This window comes from Ranitomeya variabilis, chromosome 2 (assembly GCF_051348905.1).
Source record: "Ranitomeya variabilis isolate aRanVar5 chromosome 2, aRanVar5.hap1, whole genome shotgun sequence".
Classification (NCBI taxonomy): Eukaryota; Metazoa; Chordata; class Amphibia; order Anura; family Dendrobatidae; genus Ranitomeya; species Ranitomeya variabilis.
The window spans coordinates 362,629,884-362,642,514 of NC_135233.1; the positions used below are offsets into that span (position 1 = coordinate 362,629,884).

At 44.7% G+C, this 12,631-nt stretch overlaps 1 protein-coding gene and 1 long non-coding RNA gene across 3 annotated transcripts in view; one reads left to right on the forward strand and one right to left on the reverse strand.

Annotated features, from left to right (window-relative positions):
* SLC8A2 (solute carrier family 8 member A2) overlaps positions 1-12,631 on the forward strand; it is a 133,389-nt gene that overhangs the window by 18,801 nt on the left and 101,957 nt on the right. For both annotated transcript variants that reach the window (XM_077285731.1, XM_077285733.1), the window contains exon 2: positions 7,004-8,838. In XM_077285731.1, the coding sequence (XP_077141846.1) occupies positions 7,088-8,838 (1,751 nt within the window). In that variant the 5' untranslated portion in view covers positions 7,004-7,087. The remainder of the gene's footprint in view (positions 1-7,003; positions 8,839-12,631) is intronic.
* Positions 2,385-6,773, reverse strand: LOC143809424 (uncharacterized). The gene is made up of 3 exons (XR_013222270.1): positions 5,898-6,773; positions 5,698-5,776; positions 2,385-2,498 (listed from the first exon to the last, which is right to left on the reverse strand). It is a non-coding gene; the product is annotated as an uncharacterized LOC143809424 (long non-coding RNA).

A 12,631-nucleotide genomic window follows, 5' to 3' on the forward strand; every position in this document is an offset into this window, starting at 1 on the left:
TGATTCGAACTTTCTTTTGTAAATAGTTTGCACCTTCTTAAGGGTGCTCCCTACTGGTTTTAGCCAAAGATACTTTGCGAAGATATTTGCCCTATTGGTTTGAGCCAAAAGACACTTTGCGAAGATTCCTTCTCCACTAGTTTTAGTTAAAGACACTTTGCGAAGAAACCTTTCCTACTAGTCCTAGTTAAAGACACTTTGTGAAGATCCCGGGCTGGAACTTTGCATAAGACTGGTAGGCTGAGAAGACGAGCTACCTCAGAAAGACTTGGTCCCCTCTTAAAGGGGATGTGACGAAGTAAATTTGAAAGAGATACTGTTACCGAACAGTAATGTGATAATGATGCCTTGAAAAAGAAAATGTAACTGTTTTACATGCCGAGTTATATGTGTTGAAGTTGTTGAAATGTGAAATCTGAATAATGTTTTGTAGAAAGGAAAGATGCAGAGAGCCCGTAGGGGTAGATGTAGAAGCCTGCATAGTTGAAAGTAAAAGAAGTAATAATGAAGGTGAGGATAGAAGGTAAACCCCGCGTCCCCATTGAAAAGTTACTTTGTTACTAAGGACAGAGAGTGAACCCGTAGGGGTTAGAGAGTGAGTCCTTAAAGGAGCCGAGTAGAGCGGGCTCAGAGTTCTTTAAATGAAAGGAATGTTATGTCTATACTGTGTATAGTAGCGAAAGGCAGTAGGCCCTGGCTGAACAGGGCGGTCCTGTAAAAGAAAGGAGAGGCAGTAGGTCTGGTGCCGTAGGGACAGGCGGTCCTGCAGGTTCACAAGAAGGAGAATGTAAAGTTGAAATGCCTTATAATGTGATTATAGGAAGGCCTTTGATAGACTAAGAGTGTGAGTTTCTTAAAGGCAATGTTAAGTTATTGTTCCAAAAATTGCACTAAGTAGAATACCCGGTTGGGTAACAGAAGTTATTTATGCTCTGTAATTTATAATGTTGATTATGTTTTGTAACGTTAAAAGTGTCCTCACCTCCCATAAAGGGAAGCCTACTTAAGTATACTTATTGTTATTTGCACTCAACAAAATTGTATGTCTTTTTGCTAACCTGTATTGTTGTTTTTCTTCCCAGTCCCGGAGTACTGTGTTTAACCAGGGGGGAGTGCAGCGCCCCAGAGTCCTGGTCGTTGCAGTATCATGGCTCAGCCACTAAGGGGGGCCATGGTGCGTTCGATGGCACTGAAGGAGTTCTCTGAGCAGGTATCACAGTCACCAATACATTTCACAGCTGGGCCTCCGGGGGGAGCTAAGGGTGCTATTCATTAGGCCACTCCCCACCATAGTGGGTAAACTGGGGGTCAGGCAGGAAGTTAGAGAGAACGCTGACGGGATTGAACGGAGCAACACCCTGTGGCAGGGGGTGTTGTGAAGGGAGAGACTGTAGGGTCTCTGCCAGGGGTGGGATCCTGGCAGAGGCTTGGCATTGAAAGAACGTAACGGGTCCGCGCAGGCTCCTGGAAGCGGCGGGACTCAAGAAAGGACTAAGAAGCGAGATAGATTGTGCTGAGTGAGAAACGAAATCAAGCGAAAGGAGATACCAGTGAGGGTTGTGCTGAAAGAGGCAGCACCTTACTGAGGCGCACTACCGGTGGCCGGAACGCCGAGGAGGTAAAGAGTTTCAAGCCATACCTCAGACCTACGGCAGGGCAGTTAGCTTTAGGCGGACTGTCTCACGCATCACCCAGGAAGGCAAAGGGGGGTACCAACAGGAGAGGGGCGCAGATAGAGTCCCGGAAGATCTCCGAGCCTCCCCGTCATACGGGTGCGTTCCTACCATAGTATCTGGAGGGACGAGGAAGATCATTGCGAATTAAGTTGTTGTGAGGGAACACGAGAAACAGACACAACAGTTGTGGGGTACTTTCCGTAAGCACAGCAGGGAAGGACTGCAACACATAGCGCTAGAAGGAAGGCACCGATTTCCACCTGTAAGGAGAGCTCTGGAAGTGCCATTGGACCGGCCGGACTTGCGCAGCCTGGTGAGCCGTATTCTGGACTGAGGACCCAGAGAGCTTCAGTAAAGAGGTAAAGAGACTGCAACCTGGTGTCCTCGTTATTTACCGCGACCTGCACCCCACAACTGCACCGCTGCACCGTTACTACACCACTTATTGCACCGGACGTCCCCCACTGACAGACAGGGCCACGGACCGGGTCTAGCCACCGTGACAACCCCAGGACTGAGACCTAGAGGCCCGGCTCCGGGTACCCCTCGGCCCTGCGGCGGTGTGGGGGCGCTCCACATACATGGTGGCCACATCTGGCGAGGAAAAGAAGCCACATGATTACTTATCTTTTCAACTCTAGAAAGTGGCTATCTTTTCTACCGCTACACTTATCCCTTTGTTTTGCCGTACGCTGTTACTTTATATACTTACATCGCTGCGGCGGACATGACTCATGTGCTGTGAATGGAGTATTATCCTCGTCATTAGTTACAGATGGCTTTCTTCATTCTTCCTTTTCCTATTTCTATATATGTTGATTACTAAAAAAGGCAGAATATTATATAAAGTGTAAATAGACCTCTGCATAATCATCCTCCAAAATACAAGCTAAAGCCTCATTCACACACTGCCAATGGCATAAATCTGTAAAATCTGAGTTCTTCTCATGAGTTTAGAGAGTGTAGAAAAGGCGTAGAGAGGGAGTAGAAGAGGTGTGGAGAAGGAGTAGAAGAGGCATGGAGAGGGAGTAGAAGAAGCGTGGAGAGGCAGTAGAAGAGTCATGAAGAGGGAGTAGAAGAGGTGTGGAGAGGGAGTGGAAGAGTCATGGAGTGGGAGTAGAAGAAGCGTGGAGAGGGAGTAGAAGAGTCATGAAGAGGGAGTAGAAGAGGTGTGGAGAGGGAGTGGAAGAGGCATGGAGAGGGAGTAGAAGAAGCGTGGAGAGGGAGTAGAAGAGTCATGAAGAGGGAGTAGAAGAGGCGTGGAGAGGGAGTAGAAGAGACGTGGAAAGGGAGTAGAAGAGGCGTGAAGAGGGAGTAGAAGAGGCATGAAGAGGGAGTAGAAGAGGCGTGGAAAGGGAGCAGAAATGGCATGGAAAAGGAGTAGAAGAGGCGTGGAAAGGGAGTAGAAGAGGCATTGAGAGGGAGTAGAAGACGTGTGAAGAGGAAGTGGAAGAGGCTTGGAGAGGGAGTGGAAAAGTCGTGGAGAGGATGTGGAAGAGGGGTGGAGAGGGAATTGAATAGTCATGGAGAGGATATAGAAGAGGCGTGGGGAGGGTGTAGAAGAGGTGTGAAGTGGGAGTGGAAGAAGTGTGGAGAGGGAGTGGAAGAGGCATGGAGAGGGTATGGAAGAGTTGTGGAAGAGGGAGTTGAAGAGTCATGAACAGGATGTAGAACAGGGTGTGGAAGAGGCGTGGAAAGGGAATTGAAGAGTCATGGACAGGATGTAGAGGAGGCGTGGAGAGGGTGTAGAAAAGGCATGGAGAGGCAGTAGAAGATGCATGGAGAGGGTGTAGAATATGCGTGGAGAGGGTGTGCAAGAGGTCTGCATGGGCATGAAAGAGGCGTGCAGAGGATGCAGAAGGTGTAGAGGGTGTAGAAGAGGTGTGGAGAGGGTGTGGAAGAGGTCTGCATGGGCGTGAAAGAGGCTTTAAGAGGGTGTAGAAGAGGCGTAGAGAGGGAGTACAAGTGTCATGGAGCGGGAGTAGAAGAGGCATGTAAAGGGTGTAGAAGAGGGATGGAGAGGGTGTGGAAGAGGTCTGCATGGGCGTGGAAGAGGCATGGAAGAGAATGGCATGAAAAAGAAGACTTGGCTAAAGTAAAACAGCTTTGTGCCATGATCACTGACGTCTCAGGAGAGCGTCCCAACAAAATGTCTTATGCATGGTTATCCAGTAGATGAGCCGTGTAAGAGATCCCTTCTCGTATGTGTATAGGCCAAATCATATTCTGATGTCCCGTGTCCGGGCTGCGCCTCAAAGTAGATGAAGGCCTTAACATACCGTAAGTTTAAAATCATGAAATAAGTCATTGACTCACATATAAAGTACAAAATTAGAAAAACAAGGCTGCTTGCCCCTGGAAAAATGTCCATGGGTTGTGTCTGGTATTGCAGTTTCACCCCTTTTATTTTAGTAGAACTGACCACATGTAATATGTTGGAGAGAGGCGGTAATGTGGCAGAAGTTACAGCAAATTATGATGGTAGCTCATGAACATTAAGTTGATGGCTCTGTGTGTGGCTATGACCACCATCTACCACAAAGCCCAGGGACATCATATTGTCTTAGGTTTTAAATGGGTTGTGTACCTTTGGTGACTAAATATATATAGAGTTTTTTTTTTACTTAAATGCATGGATATGGGGCTAACAATATTTTTTTTTTATTTGGGTTTCATTAAAAATGTTGCACCATTTGGCTTTTAGAAGCTCTTTGTTCCTTAAACATTCAACTTTGATGTGGTCTATGGTGATAAATCGGCTGAGAGAAGCTCAAGAAAAGACAGATAAAAGAGTTAGAAACTCTCCTTCCAGAAGGAGCTCACTGATGGTCTCTCAGTTAACTCATTCTGCAGCCAGTAATAGACCATACAATACGGAGGTTAAAGAAGGCAAATGGTGCAATATTTTTAATGAAACTCAATTACAAATAAAAATGATTTTCATCCCTAAACACATGCTTTTAAGTAAAAAGAAAAGTAAAAAGAAAAGTTCCAAAAGGTGGACAACTCCTTTCATAGAGATACCAAACATTGAATCATTCGAGGTCATCAAATGCAACAAAGGAAGTCAGGAATTACAAGAATGGGAAGGAAATGAGGAAAGGGGTTGCACATGATTAAAAAGAAATGTCTTCCTTCTTCCAGGAGTCCATATTTTGTCTCATATTATAGTTCGGCATCACAGGATAGAATTGGACTGAGTTGTAATGCCGTGCACCACCTGTGTACACTGGTGGTGCTGTTTTTGGAATAAAACAATCCCATTCATTGTGAATGCATATGCATTATATGTAAAATGTAAGATATAAGTCCAGCCCACCTGTCCTAATAGGACCTAATGTTCTTTCTCTTAGCCCCAGGGTGGTAGGGCCTAAATAAAGCATTAATCATATTCTATCCTGCCTTCTGCCAGACTAGGCTCTCCTGCTGCTGCTGTCATCCATGTGCATTGCTAAACCAGGAGGCTCCCAGGGGCTCCTCTTGTTTAACGGCATGAAACCTATAGCACCTGCCGCTGGATTCCTGTACGTCGCTGGTACACAGGGGGGGCAACGCGTTTCAGAGCGTTCCCAGAGGCTGGAGACATATAAATAGTGCAGACGATAAGTCTGTCCCTGTTTGTCATGTCCCTTGAGACATCAGCAAACAAAGGCTTGGCACAGCGTGAGGTGGCACAGCGTGAGGTGGCACAGCGATTGGCCCAGCTGAGCAATTATATGTAAACTACACAAACAACATGGCCCTTCTGTCACACAACCATTATTTTTACGCTTTCTTTCACAGCAGCAGCCACATTTATCAGAGGTTGCGATTACCAAGTCAACTATACTATGAGCCATGACTGTTTTCTTGCAGACAGGGCCAGGCTCGGACTGGCCCACAGGAGAACCGGGGAATCTCCCGGTGGGCCCCTGTGCAGGAGTGTACGCTTAATTCACTATGTACAGACAAAGGCAGCATCTCATCATTCATTTAGCAAATGTCCATCAATGTTGAGCTGAATGTAGTGCGGTGTACTCACTTTCAGGATGGAGGCCTTGGCCGCATTCACATCCTTTGGCCCAAGATCAGCCGCGCACACATCAGGGGACACCCGGTTCCTTATAACAAATTTACCTTTACTGGACAGTTCAGATAGAACAGCCTTTATCACGCAGTTTTGGGCACATCACCCTCCAGTTCTAGTTTCATCAATACAGTACATTTCAAGCCTCTGCTTACGTTTATCCCTATGCTTGATGCTCCTGTCAGCCCCACCCGGCCCCATAGCACTCCCAAACTCCACTATGTTTTCCTCACGTTGTTCCCCGCCCGGCTTCCTCTGTATGGAAGGGATTAAGGCACACTAGTCAGTGCCTAGTTTGTGCCGTAGGCCCCGGACGTTATAGGAAGGTCCACAGTAAATTTGGTACAACCTCATGCTGTTAGAGCTACATGTGCTCCACGTGCCTTCAGCCCACTGTACACTGAACCTGAACTTCACACAAACCGCTCACTAACTCACAGTGACTAAATCTGGAAATTATTCCTCTTCTTGATTGACCTACCCTCACATACTGGGCTGGTCCCAAACATTTAACTGTATCTGTTCCTGCAGTCTGTTGCTGGGACGATCTAACCTTTCACCTACAGTCCAGCACTCAGCATGCATTACTTTTCAACATTAACACTATACTAAAATACTTATACTATACCTATCACTTATACTCTAATAGGCCCACCACTGCCTATCTGCCCTAATATTCCTATCCCTGAGCTGAGTGTACCAGGTTACCTTAGGCATTACCAATACAGTACCCACACAGCAGCATCAGTACTTATTGTTATGCATTTTACGTTATACCACCAAAACACAATACAACCGCATGTCAGTATTCACACTACAATTGTTGTCTTCAGTGGTAGGTATAATACAGTGCCCGTAAACATCACTTTTCCCCTAATACTGCTGTTGGTAATTATGCCCCTATAAATGTCCTTTCCATAGACCAGGCAGAAGGCGGAAGATGTCTGATGAGACATTGGATGTGGGTGAGGAGGAGTCATATGGATCTACAAGTGGCTCCTGGTGGTATTTTTCGGGGACCTCCTTAATCCAAGCTATCTAAAAATGTCTCTATTGCCCCTAGCAACCAATCAGAGCTCAGCTTTTATTTTTCTTAAACTACACTGGCAAAATGAAAGCTGCACTCTGGTTGGTTGCTACGGGCAACAAACCTTTTTTTGTCTTATTTTAGACAATTTTGATAAATCTGCTTCAGATCGTATACAGAAATGACAGTAATTGGTTAAGCAACTAATATATGTATTTTTATTTATTCTCATAGGCACCTTCATCCAGAGAAACCCTTAATCCAACATCATCCTACATAAGGCCTTCACAGGAAATAGTTTAAAAATAAAAATCAGCCATGGCAAACGTCCTAAGAGTGGGAATCCTTCTGCTGGTAACTATACTGGTGTCTGCCACCTCCTCAGAAATATCAGAAAATGGAAACTGCACTGCGTCGCGGGATGGTGAATGTCAACCAGGGATCCTGCTCCCAGTCTGGAGCCCCCACAATCCGTCGACAGGAGACAAAGCCGCCCGGGCGGTGGTTTACTTCGTAGCAATGCTTTACCTCTTCCTAGGGGTGTCTATCATCGCTGACCGTTTCATGGCCTCCATTGAGGTCATCACATCTCAAGAGAAAGAGATCACATTGACCAAACCGAATGGAGAAACCAGCGTCGCCACCGTGCGTATATGGAACGAGACAGTTTCCAATCTCACACTCATGGCTCTAGGTTCTTCTGCTCCGGAGATCCTCCTTTCGGTTATTGAGGTGTGTGGTCACAACTTTCAGGCTGGTGATTTAGGGCCTGGAACCATTGTGGGTTCTGCAGCATTTAACATGTTTGTAATTATTGCCATTTGTGTCTATGTCATTCCCAATGGGGAGTCCCGGAAGATCAAGCACCCAAGAGTTTTTTTTGTCACAGCTACCTGGAGTATCTTTGCGTATATATGGTTATACCTCATTCTTGCCGTTATCTCTCCAGGTCGTGTCCAAGTCTGGGAGGCGTTGGTCACTCTCCTATTCTTTCCAGCCTGTGTTGTCTTTGCATGGATAGCCGATAAGCGTCTTCTCTTTTATAAATACGTTTACAAGAGGTACCGAGCAGATAAGCGTAGAGGTATCATCATAGAGACTGAGGGGGAGTTCCCCAAAAGCATAGAAATGGATGGCAAATTGGGGGCATCTGCTGTAGTGCCAGTGGAAACTAAAGAACCTGGAATACAAGACAGCGCGGCAGCGGCTGCTGAAGCCAAGGAGCTCGATGAAAGTCGTAAAGAGGTCATACGCATCTTAAAAGAATTGAAGCAGAAGTATCCGGAACGTGAATTGGACCAACTGGTTGAAATGGCAAATTACTACGCGTTGTTGCACCAACAGAAGAGCAGGGCCTTCTATCGTATCCAGGCCACACGCATGATGATCGGTGCAGGCAACGTGTTGAAGAAACATGCAGCTGACCATAGTAAGAAACCAGCCAATCTTCAAGAGGTGACTTCTGAGTCTGGAGAGGAAAACACCAGCAAGATTTTTTTCCATCCCTGCAATTACCAGTGTCTTGAAAATTGTGGATTTGTCACGCTCAACGTTGCATGCCAAGGAGGAGATGGTGGGAGCACATTCTACGTGGACTACAAGACAGAGGACGGCTCTGCTAACGCAGGCTCCGACTATGAATATAGTGAAGGAACATTGATTTTTAAACCTGGAGAAACCCAAAAAGAGCTTAAAATTGGTATAATTGATGATGACATCTTTGAGGAAGATGAGCATTTTTTTGTAAGGCTCATGAACTTAAGAGTAGGAGATGCAGAAGGGATGTTCGAACCAGATAATGAAGGGCAGCCCAAAGCACGATTGGTCTCTCCGCTCATTGCCACAGTGACAATATTGGATGATGATCATGCTGGAATATTTACTTTTGATGAGAAGCTCATTCATGTTAGTGAAAGCGTTGGCGTCCTGGAGATAAAAGTGGTTCGTAACTCTGGAGCAAGAGGAACTGTGGTTATACCATATCGGACGGTAGAAGGTACTGCACGTGGAGGAGGAATTGACTTTGAAGATGCCTACGGAGAACTGGAGTTCCAGAATGATGAAACAGTGTAAGTAACCAATAATATATGTATATATTGCTAATAGAATTGAGCAAAAATATTTATTGGACCTTGAAATAGTGACCTCATCAGTAGTCCTTGGCTGCAGGACCAGATTCAACATTTTTCCCTGCACAGTACCATCCTCAATCACCAGGGTGTGCAGGGAATAGTAACTTAAATAGAGCTCTGCTCTGGTTCCCCTGGCTGGAAAAAAAAAAACTTTAAAGGAGCTGCAGTGCTTAGTTAGCAGCTCCATCATTGTTCAAATCAGTGGGAAGAGGGTGCAGAGGTCAACCCTACTACCCCCACTGATCATGAATTTTTGAGGAGTAATCCTTTAATAATATGCAAAAATTGTGCCCCTACATGTTTAATGCTTATTTTCTTATACTACAAGGATCCACAGATCCATGAGCCACTATGTGTAGGAATGGGGATTGCAATCATCACAGTGGGAAAAGGTTATTTAATTTTGTTATCCCTACAAGTCCCCCCCCCCCCCCCAAGATTGAAAAAGAATAGAGCCCAATGAGTAACATATATCTTTTATAGAAAAGGCTAAGTTGATTTTAAAATACATTACTGCCATTAGTCACATGTGCTTTATTATGTTTAATGTGACTGAACGTTAATGTGTGCGCCTGATTATTAAGATCATTTATATGTAATCATGAATAGTATGAACCTTCACAGAAAATGATGTGAATGTTCTTCAGATCAGAACGCCTTATGGCTCATTCACATGTAGGGTTATGATGAGATTAATTATAAGAAAAATGACCTCATTGATATTGGTAGAATAATAAAATAGCCCAATCCTATTTACTAAATAGACTTTTCTTGTCTATTGCTCATTTGGAACATGTAAATGGTTTGTATCTCAATTTCCATTCACATTACCACAAAACTATCTAAAGTGTCCCTTTAGGCATAAACCCCAACTCTTTTGAGGTCCGGTTCATAGAAGGAACAAGACGGCATGGTTTTATTATCATAATTAAGGTATATTAAGATGTGATGTTGCTGTGTATAACTAGACCATTATATAGGGCTGTTAAGTTGGAGGACTGATTATCCGAACCTTTCCATGGAGAATATAACGCTGTCCATATGCCCTACAGGAAAGTCTCAGGACCTCCAAAATGGGATTTCTTCGTTTTGACTTATAGATGTGTAGTCTTGAGCAGGATATATCTTCTGTAATGTTCTTTTACTCAAACAGGGAATGGAGAAAGAGGTTGTCTCCATGAGTCTAACACATCAAAACAAAACCCCACTCAAGACCCTGAAATTCAGGACTGCAGTGAACGTAGCTACCTTCAATTTCTACTTTCCTCCCAGGATTGAGGAGTCGCAAGTGCAGTTTTCACATAAAATAGCAGCTTTAGCCATAATTTTGGAAATAGTATCTGTGAAATTTGGGGCTGCAGGCTAAATCCCACTTCTGCCCCCTGTATGTGCCTCTAAATACCAGGGTTCCCATCAAAGAAAATGTTTGGTGAGCAATGGTCTCTAGGAAATCTGCCAACTCTTGTAATAGTCTACTTTTTTTCTGGTAGCCTCCCGGATGTTCCAAAATATTTGGCAAGTATGGCATTACATGTCCCTTCCTTTGTCATTGAAATACCACAGGAAGGCACAGTGACTGCTAAACCACCTGTGCCATGTGAGGTTGCCTACAAGCTCCTCATATCTCAGCTTCCTATATGTAAGCTGCCAATTGAAGTCTGGCAGCTCTTAAAAGAGCTTCCACGGATGGGCTTTTACCCAAGCCACTTCATCTAGCAGGACCCAAGGGAACCCTGGCCTTCAAGACCCATGAAGCTTTGTACAGCGATCAGGACTTACGCAGGGCCCCCTTGGTTGAGACCATGGAGTGGCTGCTGCCGGAGGAGCATGCTGGCAGAGGATAGTCAGAAAACTGGGTCAGTACCAAGAGGTCAGGATCAGTTACAAAATTGTAAGGCAGTTGGGTAGCCTAAACACAAGTCAAGGTTAGGGAAGGGAATAGCAAACTATGACAGAGTAGGGTAAAGGAGTGAACCAGAGTTGGTAACATATATAACTGGCAAATATAAGCAGTGAGCTTGGGGATTAGTCGGCCCAAGGCTCAAAGCAAAAAGTTAACAAGACAACAATATTGAGGAATTAACCCATAAGTATCTGTCTGGAAGGTATCATAAGTTCCATAATGCTACACAGTGCTGCCCTGAGTCGCTTGCAATAAAGATGCGGTGCCTCCTAGGAAAAGAAGGAGAAATATAGATATGGATGTTATACTAGACCTGGGGAAAACATACATATAGTACTGTTGAGTTGTTAACTTAACCCAGATAGTGTTTTTCTTTTCCTTGGAGGAAAGATTATGTTGGCTGCTTTAGCACGCTGTCAAAATATCTTAGCCAACAAACAGTGGATTTTTGGGTCCCCTCTGCACCAAGGATGGGCACATGACTCCTAGCACATCTCCAACTCTGCCCCTCTTGGAGCTTCAGCCCAACCAAGAAATAGACAAATATTCACCAATTTATTCACTTGCAACATACGAACTCACCTGAAATGATGAATGCCTCCATGGTGGTTAACATTTAATTTGGAATGTGAACAATGCCAAAATCTTAGTCTGGTATGGATGGACGGCCCGAGCAGAGTTATGGCAGGTAGGCAGATGATATTATATTTAGAGGTGTTCGAGCAGTTCTTTTACAATAGCGCTCCCCTGGGAGGATTATGTGTTGCTTTCAGGAAGAGTTAATTACCCTCTAATCCTGTTTGTACATCAGTCAGATAGGCGGTATCAGACAGTCAATATTTAGCCATTATACCTTGAGTACTCGACCAGTTTGGAGTAACATCAGCCGAGTCTGGAGAGGATAAAATTAAATCTCCTCTCCCACTGCAGAATGCCCAACTTGTACAACACAGTCAATAATTGCTGGGGGTCGTAACATGATTCTGGCAGGAACATGTTAAAGCTTTTACCAAATCCCCTGGTATTCTAATTCTTGGTTGGCAAATGGACAGTTGTGCAGCTTATGTGAATGTGGTTTACGGTCAGAGAATGCACCAGTGCACTAGGCCCATCTCTGGCACGTCTTCCTCCTGTCATGGATATCTATTGCCTCTCAATCCATGTTCTCAATTTCCTTCACGTTTGTCGATCTTCACAACTATGGAGCTAACGTTATGGTATATGTCTTCTATTTATGGATTTTTTTTGCTTATTCTCTCCTTTTATTTTGCAACACTTGTCAGTTTCTACACCTTTGAACACCTTGACATATGGTGTCATACCTGTCACTTAGAGTTGGGTGAATCAATTTGCCGGACTTTCGTCCATTGGCCAGGTCAGTGCTCTGTGACCACTGGACCGGAGCTCTGCAGATCTCTTACCTTCTAGGTACCCCTCGTCAAGGATCTTAGAAGGCAAGAGATTGGTGAGCCTTCCATCTAATGGCCAAAGACTACCCGATGAATCTGAGTCCCACGAATCAATTTGCCCATCTCTCCTCTCACCATCATGGAATCATATCTGATTACATATCAATTAAGTCTAGTAAAAGTTCAACTTTAAAGCATAGAGTGACTTGTATAGTGGAAAATATTAAGGAGTTGTCCCATGGGAAACTGAGCTAACCAGAGATGGACATACTATTGGTGCAACCTGTGAAGCCGCACTGGGACCCAAGGGGTATGGTGGCCACTTCTACCTCTAAAGCAGTTGGAATTGTGCATTATGATGACCTATTGGACTACAGATGGTCCATATACTGTTCTTGCACAGGGGCCTCTTCTGTCT